This window comes from Dendrobates tinctorius, unplaced genomic scaffold (assembly GCF_039654945.1).
Source record: "Dendrobates tinctorius isolate UK_male_01 unplaced genomic scaffold, ASM3965494v1 ptg000370l, whole genome shotgun sequence".
NCBI lineage: Eukaryota > Metazoa > Chordata > Amphibia > Anura > Dendrobatidae > Dendrobates > Dendrobates tinctorius.
This window is the reverse complement of record NW_027362036.1, coordinates 5,605,417-5,619,531: the sequence shown is the minus strand read 5'-3', so window position 1 is coordinate 5,619,531 and position 14,115 is coordinate 5,605,417. Positions and strand designations below refer to the sequence as shown.

The 14,115-nt window shown below is 44.7% G+C and overlaps 1 protein-coding gene across 2 annotated transcripts in view; it reads right to left on the bottom strand.

The window, feature by feature from the left end:
• Nucleotides 1–14,115, bottom strand: part of NDRG3 (NDRG family member 3) — a 113,116-nt gene that overhangs the window by 53,886 nt on the left and 45,115 nt on the right. For both annotated transcript variants that reach the window (XM_073562909.1, XM_073562910.1), the window contains exons 2-3: nucleotides 12,557–12,646; nucleotides 6,234–6,269 (exon numbers count right to left, since the gene is read on the bottom strand). In XM_073562909.1, the coding sequence (XP_073419010.1) occupies nucleotides 6,234–6,269; nucleotides 12,557–12,613 (93 nt within the window). In that variant the 5' untranslated portion in view covers nucleotides 12,614–12,646. The remainder of the gene's footprint in view (nucleotides 1–6,233; nucleotides 6,270–12,556; nucleotides 12,647–14,115) is intronic.

The following is a 14,115-nucleotide window of genomic DNA, read 5'->3' as shown; positions in this document are numbered from 1 at the left end:
ACTCTCCCTGTTTGAGCCTGTTGAGACTTAGGAAATCGGCTGTTAAATTTTGTTTCTTTTTATATGGAGGGCTGTAAGGGATAGAAGGTGACCCTTGGCGATCTGAAAGATACAATTTGCCACATCCATTAAGGGCCTGGACCGGGTTCCCCCCGGTGGTTAATGTAGGCTACAGTTACCTGATTGTCTGAGAATAGTCTGGTGTGTTCGCCCTGTAGGGACATAAGGAAAGCACTTACAGCCCGCTTCACGGCTAACAGCTCCTTAAGGTTAGAGGAGAATTTCTGTTCCGACAGTCCACGCTCCCTGGACCCATTTATCCCCCATATGAGCTCCCCAGCCCCTGGGGCTAGCATCTGTGGTTAGAATTTGGGAGATCTGGTTTAACCAGGGAACTCCCCTACGCAGATTTGGAATCAGCGACCACCAACGTAGGGACTGAATGGTATCGTTGGATAAGGTAACTCTACCCTCGAGGCGACCTTCTAGCTGACGGGTGTTGTGTAACATGTCCCACCGCAGGGTTCTGGTGTGGAATTGGGCCCTGCTGGTATACATGCTGTAAGTGAGCCCAACAGTGACAGTGCCCCTCTAAGAGTAATCGATGGATTATCTATCACCCTGAGTATCTGACGCTGAATGTTGAATACCTTAGACTCTGGTAACTGACACTCCTGTATATCAGAGTCTAGGATAAGGCCGAGGAACTGTTGCACTTTTAGGGGCTGCAGTCGTGACTTCTTAAAATTAATGATCCAACCCAGACCCTGAAGGCTGGATATTACCTTCCCTAATTGGGTAGTGCAGTGAGACTCCGAGTGCCCCACAATTAGTAGATCGTCTAGATAGGGGATCACGAGAATGTCTTGTTTGTGCAAATCAGCCATAACCTCCGCCATTATCTTTGTGAAGACTCGGGGTGCCACTGCCACCCCGAAGGGAAGTGTCCTGTATTGGAAATGGCCTATAGTTCCGCCCAGTGAAATAGCCACCCTTAGAAATTGCTGATGATCTGCGTGTATCGGGACATGATAGTAGGAGTCTTTAAGGTCTAAGACTATCATAAAGCACCCACCGAATAGCAATTTAACCGCCGATTTTACAGACTCCATTTTGAAAGTGATTGTCAATGAATTTATTAAGGCTTCTGAGATTAATAATGGTGAGGAAGGAGCCGTCTGGCTTCTTGACTAGAAAGAGGGGGGAATAAAACCCCTTACCTCTTTGTAGCTCAGGAACCTTCACCAAGACACCGTTCTGGAGAAGATCCTGGTTCTCCACCTCCAACGCCTTCTGTTCTGTAGATGAAGAACAGATAGGGGTTAGAAGAAACTTCTCACGAGTAGTATGCTGGAACTCAAACCTCAGTCCTGCTCTGATAATGTTCCGTATCCAAGGACTGTTTGAAATACGAGACCAGGATGGGTAGAAGGACAACAACCTCCCCCCCACCTGGTCTGGCAGTCATTTCGGATCGCTGCAGTTCCGAGGGGTATTAAACATACCTACCCTACCTTTCCTCCTGGCGTCATATCTGGGTCTCTTGTTCTCCTATGGTCAAAGCACCTTCTGAAGGAGTCTCTTCTGTAAAGCGGTCTTCCTAAATAGGGAAAGCATTTCTTGCTGTCGCCAGCTTTCTCTAACAGTTCATCAAGCACTTTACCAAATAAGTAAACCCCTTCGCATGGGATACCGCATAACTTTGATCTGGCCTGCATGTCACCTGGCCAACATTTGAGCCACAAGGCCCTACGGGCGGCATTGGAGAGGGCCGCGGATCTGGCTGCCAACTTCACAGAGTCTGCCAACACGTCTGAGAGGAAGGCTGCCACTCCCTGTGCTGTAGAGAGGAGGAAAGAATGTCCTGTCTTGGGACCTTATCTCTAAGCTGTTCTTCCACCTGGTCCAACCATACCATTAAGTACCTGGCAGTGCACGTGGCAGTGATCGCTGGCCGTAGGGCTCCAGCTGATGTTTCCCAGGTTCCTTTGAGGAACACATCCACCTTCCTGTCCAGCGGGTCCTTTAAGCTACCAAGTTCCTCAAAAAGGTAGACGTCTTTTTGCACGCTTTAGCGATAGCCACGTCCAATCTTGGGGCTTTGTCCCATGAGGACGAAGCAGTTTCCTCAAATGGATACCTTCTTTTGAAGGCAGGGAGCCATTCCTCTCGGGTTTTTTCCACTCCCTTGTAATAAGGGCACTAATCATGTCTACCAATGGGAAGGACCTTTGTTTTTTTTGGTCCAATACCCGGAACATCGAATCCTGCCTGGCTTTAAACAGCGCAGTACCAGGTTCTGTGGGGGGGTCCATCGGAGCCACTGATCCTTTACAGCTCGTGGACCTTTCTGGTCTCGCCTTCTGAGTAGATCCATGTTTCTCAGAGCAGCTGCTGCTAGACCGCTGCTGGGATTTTTCTAAAGGCTGAGGTTGCGTCTGTGGATTCTCGTCCAGAGCCTCTGCCTGCTCCTGTGACGCCATTATCAAACACAGGGCCAGAAGCGCCTCGCAGCTGCTCTGCTCGGTTTCCCCCGGTACCGCCCTCTATGGGGCTCACAGGTGTCCCTCATCCAGGCCTGCCGAGTACCCCCCTGATGTCCGTCCGTCCGTCCCCCCCCCCCCCCCCCGACCGTGTCCACGGCAGGGACCGGAAACCCGACCGGGCGCGCGCCGCCCTGGGCACGCTGCGCACCCCCCCCCCCCAGAGGTGCACACCCCTGACTCCACAGCTGCAGCCCACAGTGCACATCATATGGTGCGACCAGGCCACCACGTCACTAGTACGCACCCGTGAACCAGCAGCCCCCACCCCCCGCTGAAGGCACCCGCCGCCCCCCGCAGTATCGGACGAGGAGGGATAGCCCAGAGATACCTACCCGGTACTGGCGTTGGGCCCCCAGAAGCAGGCTCTCCCCCTGAAGGCCTCTTCCACCTGCACCAACAGTCCCCCTGTCGTGCGGCGCTTCCAATACTCCGAACAGACCGAGGCAGGGGACCCCCGCTGCCTGAATCGGCCTGCCGGGCATGGGATTCCATACTGAACACTCCGGACTCCTGAAGAGGTATGTCTGAAGGGATCCCCTGTCAGGGACAGGAAACCAACTGAGGTGGGAGAGAGGGCCACCCTTTATGTCTGTAGGTTTCCTGTCCCCGAAGGGCAGATCCCTTCTCTCGTGGTGCTGTCATGGCGACTGAATAAAATATGTATTTTCTACACTTCAAATGAAGCCATTTACATAATTAGCATTTTATTGCATGAAAAGTATTTCATACAATAGAAAAACAGAACTTAACCCTTTGCCCCTCCCTTTGATGTGGGCTCCGGCACTCAGCCCACATCTTTCACGGCTCCTGTCAGCTGTTTTGACCAGCTGACATGTGCCCCCAACAGCCGTGGGTGGAATTGCGATCCACCCATGGCAGTTAACCCGTTAAATGCACGTCAATCTCCGACAGCGGCATTTGTGATCGTGCCATTAGTTCCACCCATCTCAATAGGATGGCATGACAACCCAGGTCTACAGGATACCCCTGTGGTGGTCATCACCTTTGTTACACACAGGCAATCGGATTATCGTAGAGTAGACTATTGAAGCAAGAAAAAAAAAAAAAAAAATATGATTAAAATTACCCCCATTCAAAAATTAAAAAAAAAATTATATAAAAATATACATTTGGTATTGCCGAGTTAAGAATCGCCCAATCAATATATAAAAAGAATTGATCCAAATTGGTAAACGACCGTGGAAAGGAAAAAAAAAAAAAAAAAAAAATTGTCGCCACAGCATTGCATTCATGTGCAATAACGGGCAATCAAAGATCGCATCCACACTTACATGGTGTCATTAAAAAAAAAAAAAAGTCAGCTCGGCATGCAAAAAATAAGCCCTCACCTGGATCACAAAAAAAAAAATGAATAAAATAAATAAAGCTGCTATGGGTCTTGGAAAACGACAAAAAAAAAAAAAAAAAAGTAAATAAAACACTTTTGGTATCCATGAACCCATGACCTAAAGAATCATAATGGCAGGTCAGTTTTAGCATTAGGTGGATATGGAGAAAAAAAAAAAAAAAAAGTGTGGAATTGCACTTTTTTGCAATTTCACCACACTTGGAATTTTTTCCCTTTTTTTTTTTTTTTTTTTTTTTTAAATACACAATATGGCAAAACCAATGGTTTTGTTCAGAAGTATAGCTTTTCCCGCAAAAAAACAAGCCCCAACATGGCCATATTGACAGAGAAATAAATACAGTTATGGCTCTGGGAAAAAGGGGAGCAAAAAAGTAAAACAAAACAAGGGCTGCAGTGTGATGGGGGTTGATATTTGGTACAGAAACCCATGTTTGCAATTAGAGGTCAGACACTTCCTGTAGTGCTTGACCAAGTTTGCACACACTACAGCAGGGATTTTGGCCCACTCCTCCATATAGATCTTCTCTGGATCTTTCAGGGCAATAAAGTTTCAGCTCCCTCCAAAGATTATATATTGGGTTCAAGTCTGGAGACTTGCTAGGCCACTCCACAGGTCCTTGAAATGCCTCTTATGGAGCCACTCCTTAGTTTCCCAGGCTGTGCGTTTCAGGTCATTGTCATGCTTGAAGACTCGGCCACATCCCATCTTTGATGTACGTCCTGAGGGAAGGAGGTTGTTGGCCAAAATGTCATGGTACATAATCCCATCCATCCTCCCTTTAATACAGTGGAGATGCTTGTCTAGAAAGGAGACAGGATAACTGCAAAGTATGTTTCCCCCCCACCATGCTTCACGGTTGGCAGTGTTCTTGGGGTTGTACTCATCCATCATCCAAACACTGCCAGTGAAGCAAAAAGTTCTATTTTGGTCTCATCTGGCCACATGACCTTCTCCCATGCCTCCTCGATCATCCAGACGGCCAGTGGCAACCTTCAAATGGGCCTGGACAAGTGCTGATGTGTGCAGGGGGACCTTGCATACCCTGCAGGATTTTAATCCTTTACAGCATAGTGTGTTACCAATGGTAATGTTTGAGACAGTGCTCCCTGCTCTCTTTAGGTCATTCACCAAATCCTCCTCTGTAGTTCTGAGCAGATTCCTGACCTCTCTCAGAATCATCCTTAGCCCATGAGGAAAGATCTTGCATGGGGCACCAGACCAAGGAAGAATGACGGTCATCTTTTGTTTCTTCCATTTTTCTAAAAAATTGTGCCAACAGTTGCTGCCTTCTCAAACTGCTTGGGCATTGTCCAGTAGCCCATCCCTGCTTTGTGCAGGTCTACAATGTTGTCCTTAGACAGCTCTTTGGTCTTAGCCATGGTGGAGAGGACATTGTGTTTGAGTGTGGACATGTGTCTATTACAGGGAAAAAATTAAAAATTAAAACAGGTGCAATTAATACAGAGAGTGCCGATTAGGACGGCTTCTTAGAGAAAAGCCAACATGTCTGAACCAGAATTCTTGCACGTTGGTAGGTGATCAAATACTTAATTCATACAATAAAAATCAATTTAAAAATTATACAATTTTTTTTTATGAAGATGGTCTTACAATTGAAGCGTACCTACGATAAATTACAGACCTCTATTCTTTGTAGGTGGGAAAAAGTGTAAAATTGGTAGTGTGTCAAATACTTATTTTCCCCACTGAAAATGTAGAGCGGATTAACCCTTGACGCTCATTGGTTCTGCTTCAACCTCACCCTGCTTACTTCACATGAGACCAACAGCTTTACGTTTGTGCCAGTGCTGGCACAGTGTGCTTCCTCACCAAGTATTAGTGGCAGGATCAGGACTCACTTTTTCAGCCACTGAAAAATCCCAAATACAGCGCTCATATTAAGTGCCATGTTGCCAAACTCAGAAGCCGTTGCTATTGCCTTCAAGTGGTTGCTAAGTAACAAGATGTCAATGACATCACTGGATTCCCTAGACAGACTGAGGCAAACAGAAGGGATCCAAGTGTGGGCACATGTCACAGGCAACCATGAGCAAATGGACAGTGAGCTACTTAGGGAGGCAGCACTAGTGGATTTTCTATTAGTGTATTTTTCATGAATGCCAGGAGCTCAGACATTAACACACCCTAACAAAAAAAAACTAATCAGAATATATTCTAGTTAATTTCCAGGGTAATCAACAATTTAGAGGCAATGGCATCACATCCAGTCCACAAATACTGAAGTAAACGATGATGGAAAAAATGTCTTCCTATACATATCACACAGTTTTCCAAAACAGAAAAGTCAATGTCCTACCTGTCCATCAAAGTCTTCAAAACTACGGCCCGTAGTCTAAGGAAAGATGGGGGGAAAAAAAAAAAAAAAAGTCAATTTAAAACAAAAACCACACATTAAAGCAAGAATATTTTACACAAAGTAATCCTAGAAAATATAGTCAAGGAACAGGGTCTCTTTAGGTTGATTTCTCACCATTGCCAGGTTTTTGCCTCGCCAGCGGTGAATGGAAACGCTCTTGCTCACATTCAGAGGCCAAAAACCTGCGCTGAATGGCTGCGTTTACTCTCCATGTCCGAGGTGTTCACTTACATATACTGTACCTCCGATTAGGCTTTCCATTGCCAAGGCCGTGATTTTGGAATACATTGAGGCATTGGCACATTGTTTAATGTTCCATTTTGAAGGAAAGCATGGCCTACTACATTTTACCATGAAGACTTACTCTTCCTTAGTAAGACAATAGTGTCTTATCCGGTTCAAGTGGATAAAACAAAATGCCAACCTGATGCGATCACACAACATTTGAAGGAGTATGTAATACCAGCTGCATCAAGTTCACGGGTCCAGGGACAAGGTAGAACTTTGTGGTTAGGAAAAATCCACGCTGCTGGTATGGTAAATCCAGATACACACTAGGATAAGGTGCGGTTTATTTCAGCTACGCATTTCAAAGTACAATACTTCAGGATGAAAAAAAAAAAAAAAAAAACGGCGCCAAAGAAAAAAGTCAAGTGAGGTGTTAAACTTCATCTTGGGCATTTCGGTATTACAAAATAGATTAAAAGAAAAAAAAAAAAAAAAAATGAATCATTGCATATAAATCATGAAGTGTATTAAAGTGTCAAAAAAAAAAAAAAAGGAATTCTGTTTATCTATTGTGGAGGTTCATTTCATTTAAAAATTAGATCTTTTCCCACGCTATGTCTGCAGCGATTTCTATGGATTGCCTTCTAGTATGTCATGCTCCTTGATTTTTTTTTTTTTTTATATAGTTTCTCATATTTAATGTGAGAATAAATACATGCAAATGATTTTATTTGGGCTCTTCATCTATCTTATCCCCTTGGGTTCGGTCTCCTCCTTGCCCCTTCATCACGTCAATCACACTCATCCCGTGGAAACGTGACCGTTCTAGTCTCTAATGTACACTGATATTTTTACACCACATTAACCACCACAATTGCCAAATGCACATTTGACATTAACCTTTACTACTTCTTCAGTAATCTTTTTTGTAATACTTAAAGGCCCAAGATGAACTTTGAGAATATACAATATACTAGCCATCATCCCGTCAGCCTCGGGTCAGAACCAGAGTGCTTAGTGGAACTGCCCTCACTTCCATGTCATTGATCCCTTTAAGAGACCCTTGGGTCAGAACCAGAACGCTGAGTGGAACGGTCCTAATTCCATATCAGGGATACCTTTAAGAGAGGCCTGGGGTCAAAACCAAAGAGCTGGATGGATTTGCTCTGACTTCCATACCAATGATCCCTTTAAGAGGGAAGATGTGCCTACGGGATGGAGGATGTGTGATGGGTATATAGGCAGGGAGGGGGGATACATTTATCATGTGCTCTCTGCTCCTTTCAGGGGGGCAGACAGTGGCTGGAAGCTTATGTTCCCAGGGATGCTAGATTTCTCCCTCCATGTCAGTGTCTGCTGAGGTGTTGTCAAGTGGCAAAACTTGCTCATAGCAACCAATCTCAGCTTCTTTTAAACATCTCTGGTGAAATGAGAGATGCTTAGTGATTGGTTGGTGACACTCAATTTTATATATAGAGATTATATTATATATTAACCTGTCATTTGTCACATTTTTTACCCGAATTAGTATGGGACTTTTGAAACACTTAGATGGGAGAAGGGAAAAAAAACCCTAGTGTACCTGGAATTTATTACCATCCAGCAGCACAGATTTTTCACACACGCGGTCTAGGAAATATCCATCAGACTACAGAGGAAGAGATGTGGCTGCTGGGACTAGAGCAGGAGATTGCTTAGATCTGTGGCTATAATGCTGCTAGGAAACTACTACTCAGCATGCATTTGTGGTACAATAGTAATTGATTGGGATCCCAATCTGCTACATGCATGTAGTGGATGCCATTGTGAAGGTAGATGGAACGTTCATATATTTTTTTGTTAAGTCCTCACTAGACCTTTTTGCCACCAAATTGTAAACTATAAATAATGTGCACAATATTCTTCTAGTAGAATGATCTCAAATGAGGACTGATGCTGCATGATCTACACCAGCCGTTATCTGATGCACACTATTATTCACAGAAGTGATCCCATGGTATTGATCAGAGGTGATCGGCAGGGACAGCAAGCATGTTTAGATGTCTCCATTTGTGCTCCACATACATTGCTCACACCTACTGTAATGGAATATAACTTTGAACATGAGAGCAGCCATTTCACTTTGTTACCCGATGAGCTGCAGGAGATAGTAGAATTAGTGATAACAGATCTGTAACTAGGTAATTTCAAAACCCAACATCACTTGGCTGATGTGTGAGATCTGCACATTTTGATATTAAGAAATGGCCAAAGAGGCAACATCCAGACAAATCATTTTCTCCAGAACGATGCCATGCTCCTGCACAACATGTCATTTGGGGGTTAACCTGTCATTTGGGGGTTACAAAACACCATTCATATTTGGCAGAACAAGGAGCTGTCAGAGGGACAGCAGGTTAGTCCTTGAAATCTGCTACAGTGACCCAGGCACTGCGTTCACCAGACAACACAATTTCTATCCGCTCCTTACATGTTAACCTTTGTGACATGTCAATGGCTGTAAACAAAGAAACTTGTAAATAACTCATGAAAGAATAAAGTTACGGTAAAACCAAGCACACTGTTTTTCTTGTGAAACTCTCAAGTTTGATGTCACATGAACCTCTTCCCATTGGAAAAATAAAGTTGGATCCAAAATGGCCAACTTCAAAATGGCTGCCATGGTCACCACCATGTTTTCCCCCTCCCATATACTAAATATGCCACAAACAGGAAGTTGATATCACCAACCATTCCCATTTTATTTAGGTGTAGCCATATAAACAGCCCACCCTGTAGATTCTTAACAGAGGCAAAGTCCAGGACACTAGTGTCACCTACTGTAGGTAGCCATCTTCAAGTCAATTGTAACCCTTAAACACCTTCAATACATGATTTTGGGCACTTTGTGCTCTCCACAAGGAGAAAGTTTAAAGCGGTTGTTGTCCACTACAAGGACAACCCCCTTTTAAACTAAATGTTCGGACACTAAAATAAAGCCTATTCTCCCCTCCCATGCTGGCTCTGTTCCAGCAGGGTCGGCGATCCGGGGGCTGTGATGCAGTAGAATGTCTCCTTTTTTCATGTTCAGTTTGTCCATAGTCTTGGATAAGCTGCAGCCCTGGATTCCTCTTTATGTTCAGTTTGTCCGAAGGCGGAGACCGTGACGCCAGCACTGTTTGGGTGCCAGGCATCATGTGTCATTCCACCGCATCACAGCCCCGGGGAGAGCACATGCCGACGCAATGCAGGAGAAGAGTATAAATGTTCAGCACCGATAAAGTAATAAAGCTTAGTTTAAGAAGGGGTTGTCCTAGTAGTGGACAACCCATTATTCCATCACTGGCCTCTCAGCCAGTTCTGCTTTTTCTCCTATTTGGGGGGGGGGGGGGGGAAGAAAAAAAAAAAAAAAAAAAACACACACAACCACACCAGAAACATTGCAATTGGAGTTTCTGGTATTTTCATGTAACAAGACTTGATAAGAATCAATATTGACTTTGAATTCCTACCTTCAGCAGGTGGCACTAGAGCCCCTGTCCCTTTTCTCTATAAAGGCCAAGTGCATACACAGCAACTAGGGGGCAACGTTTCTTATGCAGAGTGACAAGCCAGGCCTGGTATGTGAGCGTAAGGGGACATATGCCATGCATGCTCCTCTGGGAAATTAAATATGCAAATTGCCTCTTCAGAGGAAGAAGACTAGAACTCTAGTGGAAGTATAGAACTGGAGAAACCAAAGTGTTATTCTGCACTGCCGTGAGGAAAAAAAAAAATAAATAAAAATAAAGCCAATCCAGCAGCCTTAAAGGGAAGCTGTCAGCAGGATTGTGCCCAGTAACCTACAGACAGTGTCAGGTTGGCGCCGTTATACTGACTACAGTGATACTTTGGCCGATGAAAGCCATAGTGGTTGTTTAATCTGCATTTTCAGGTTTGAGTTAATGATATGCCTGTGGTCTGTGGTCGGGGGTCATCATGTGGTGCTCTGATTAGGTATTCATAATGCAGACTGCTGATAGGTCACTGATCCCTCACTGACCTGCCCCCTGGGAGAGGCCAATATCTGCTACTGTGCAGGTGCAATTTTCAAATGGATTTTTTGGTGGAATATCAGGATAACAAACATTAGTTATATACACAGCACATATGCGATTATGCTGCAGGGCAGGTGACACGGCTGGTGCCTGCCTGCAGAAGTTCCCCCTTCCCCCACAATATGTATATACAATATTCAGTATGTAAACTAGGGGGCAGGTCAGTGAGGGATCAGTGGCCTGTTTGCATTATGAATACCTAATCAGAGCACCACATGAAGACCCCCCCCCCCCCCCCCAACAAGCCCAACCTGGATCACGAGCATCTATAGAGCGCAAAATGGAAAATATAGATTAAACAGCCACAAGACAGATTTCATCACCAGGCATCATTAATCAGCGTCCAGTCGGCACCGTTCTACTGTCTGTAGGTTACTGTGCACAATCCTACTGACAGGTTCCCTTTAAGCCTTATTAGTGGTTGTGTGCACAATCCTGTATATCCTTCTATGTTGTTGGTGAGATAAGACCCTATTTGCACTTTGGCTCCTCTCCAATTTCTGTTGGACCTATTGCAAGTAGAATCCTAGAAGTCAAATGTCACATATTGGAAGTAGCAATCAAACTGGACTTAAGATTGCCGCTTCCAATATGTGGCACTAGAGATCTAGTCCTCTTCTTCGCTGAAAAGGCAATTTGCACATACACGGCAAGGCACAGGATATTTTCCCCTTTGTCAGCAGGAAGATCACTGAATAGAGTGCACAAGAAACACACCTTCAAACGGTTCATGAGTCAGTCTGCAGGTGACGCAGTATGTCTGCGAGCTCCAGAGAGAACAAGGCAATGCCAGTGTGCCGAGAGCCACAGGAAAGCTTAGCACAATGTAAGGGAAAGGAGGAGGCAGAGCTGAGGACAGAACACTAGATGTCCTGATGTACAGTGAGCATTGACTAGTCTTGTATGAACAGTCACCTCACACTAACACTTGACAAATTAAAGCTTGTTATTCAATTAAAATATTATAACAGTTATTTAATAAACTAGTATCCTTCAAGGCATAGTCACTTCTTTACACCATGGTAATGTACCAGGGCTGCCCTGGCACAACTATAGAGATGGCAACAAGATGAACAAAACAGTATTTGTTCCATTCCGGCGTACCATCACTGCATCTGCACAAAGGAAAAGACATTGTGTCCTTGGTACAGAAGAATCAGTATATATGAAGAGGAACGCCTTTCACAAAGCCATAAAGTCTTCATGTGTCCACAGCTCCCATGAGGACCCATGTGCCTACATGGCAACAGGCATTAAACACTGGGGCAATTCACTGAGGAGCATACAACAAATCTGGTTTAAACACCTTAAGTCGCAACATTTTTGCACGCCAGCTATGCCGATATAGGTGTAGCAGAGGCAGGACATCACATGCTCATGTCCACCCATCAGATTCAACATAACGTCACCAAAGTGGCACAACTTCCAGAAACGTAGCACATGCCAGTCTTAATGAAGCACCCACTTGAGTACACTGGCCTGAATAACCAGCACGTCTATGACCCAGTGTGCCTCATCGCCACAAGCCTACAAAAACCTGAGCTTGGTGAAATTTACACCACTTCAGTGGCATAAAGGATTCATTTGACTGGTGGGTGTGACCACACTCCATGCATGCTGGCATAGCAGTGCCAAGAGTGTTTTTTTTTTTTTTTATAAACTACATACACAAAAACAGCCACGTTGCACAAGAACATTGTGATTTAGTGTCTTTATGCCAGATTTCTGTTGTAAGCACCTCAATGAATCGGTCCCCTAGTGTATAAATCTTACAGATGGAATGATTAGGACTACAAACTGAGACCATAGAAACAGATCAGCACAGGAGCTGCAGACATTAATAATGAACCATTTTTACACCATTTACAAAGTTGCTCGTCCACCCATTTTAGACACTGGGGAAAAGGTGTTGTGAAGGTCGACAGCACAAGAATAGATAAAATGTCTGGCTGCTCCTACCTTGTCTGTAAGAAGAGGCTTTATCTCTGTCAGCTGGACATCTTGCAGTTCATCCATTTTTAAGTTCAGTAACTGAAGACAAGGAGACTCCTGTTACAAGGAGAAATTACAAGATTAGTGCTCCTTCCCAACATCTAGACTTCTCCATCACAGGTATGGGACCTCCCAGCAGCATGCACCAGTGGAGGCCAGAAGTTAATCTTTCCCAGAGGCCCATTAGTAGAAATTAGAAGCTCCCACCATTATTGCCTCCATTAAACTGACCCACAAGACTGACTACACAGGTATATAAAGTTAATGCACCACTCAATCTTTGTTTTTTTTTTTTTTTACCAATGGAGTGGTATCACTAATGCAATTTTCCTGCCCGTAGTATTATACTCACCAACCACAAACTTATGTTACCAACACCAATCCAGTCTTCTGCTGGTTGTGAGCTTCTGGATCTCTCCAGTGTTTGCTGGGCGAGCCAGAGGTCACTTCTCAGTGTAGTCTATGAGTGCTAGAATGAGGTTCTATGACTAATACCACTGACTTCTGGTTAGTCAGAAGTTGCAGTCACAAGACTGAGCATCAGGACCAGAGTATCTTCTGCTCCTTCTGCGATCAGAGAGTGGCAAGTGTAATAGGGGCAGAGGCCACTGATTAGTGCTTCCACCCCAGCACTGGGGGGAGGGAACATCACACAACCCACTGGAGTGGTGCTTTAAAAAAAAAAAAAAAAAAAAAAAAAAACACCCACACAACTTTTAGGGTGCCTATAATACTACTAGGGGAGGCTTAGTGCTAAAGTTTATCATTGAGCTCAATATATACTTCCAGGGGCCCTCTAGTGGTGGCAGTAGGCAAGCAGGATTGTTTCCTATGGAAGAACTCTGATTATAAAAGATGCTTCTATGGCTCATGGTTACAAAAAGATTGAAGTTTCTCAAACTTAGTTTTAGAGCAGCTCCATGGCCACAATCACCAGCATTCTGATAGTCACGTGCTGAAATTGCAGTCAGTCCTGATCAAACTCTTGAGTCATTGACAATCTAATGCACTCAGAATCGGGGGACTAGGATGATTGGGCTGTGAGTAATTAACTGACTGGGTTATACATGTACATGCTGGAATGTTAATAGACCGCTTCTATGAAACATTACACTGGTAGAGAAGTGAATATTTCCCGAACATAAATACCAAGCGGTCAACCACAGCTTGTTGCAAAACCTAAAAACAGCACTTAACCATGCTACAAGGGTCATTGGAGACTGCACTGGTAAACTGAATACAATTCACGTACCACCGAGCCTTAAGCCCCTGTCTCACAGAGAGATAGAGATCGCTAATGCGTCACCGATTGTGACGCAACAGCGATCTCGCTACATGTGACATGCAGCAGCGACCGGCCCCCCTGCTGGATATCGCTGATTGTGCAGGAATGTCCTGGGCAGTTTTTTCGTCGTCGGCATCCCGCTGGCCAGCGCACATCGCTGTATCGTTGCTGCGCTGCTGAAGAGATCTGCCTGTTTGGCAGCTTACTAGCCATCATTTAGCAACACACCAGTGATCCCTAC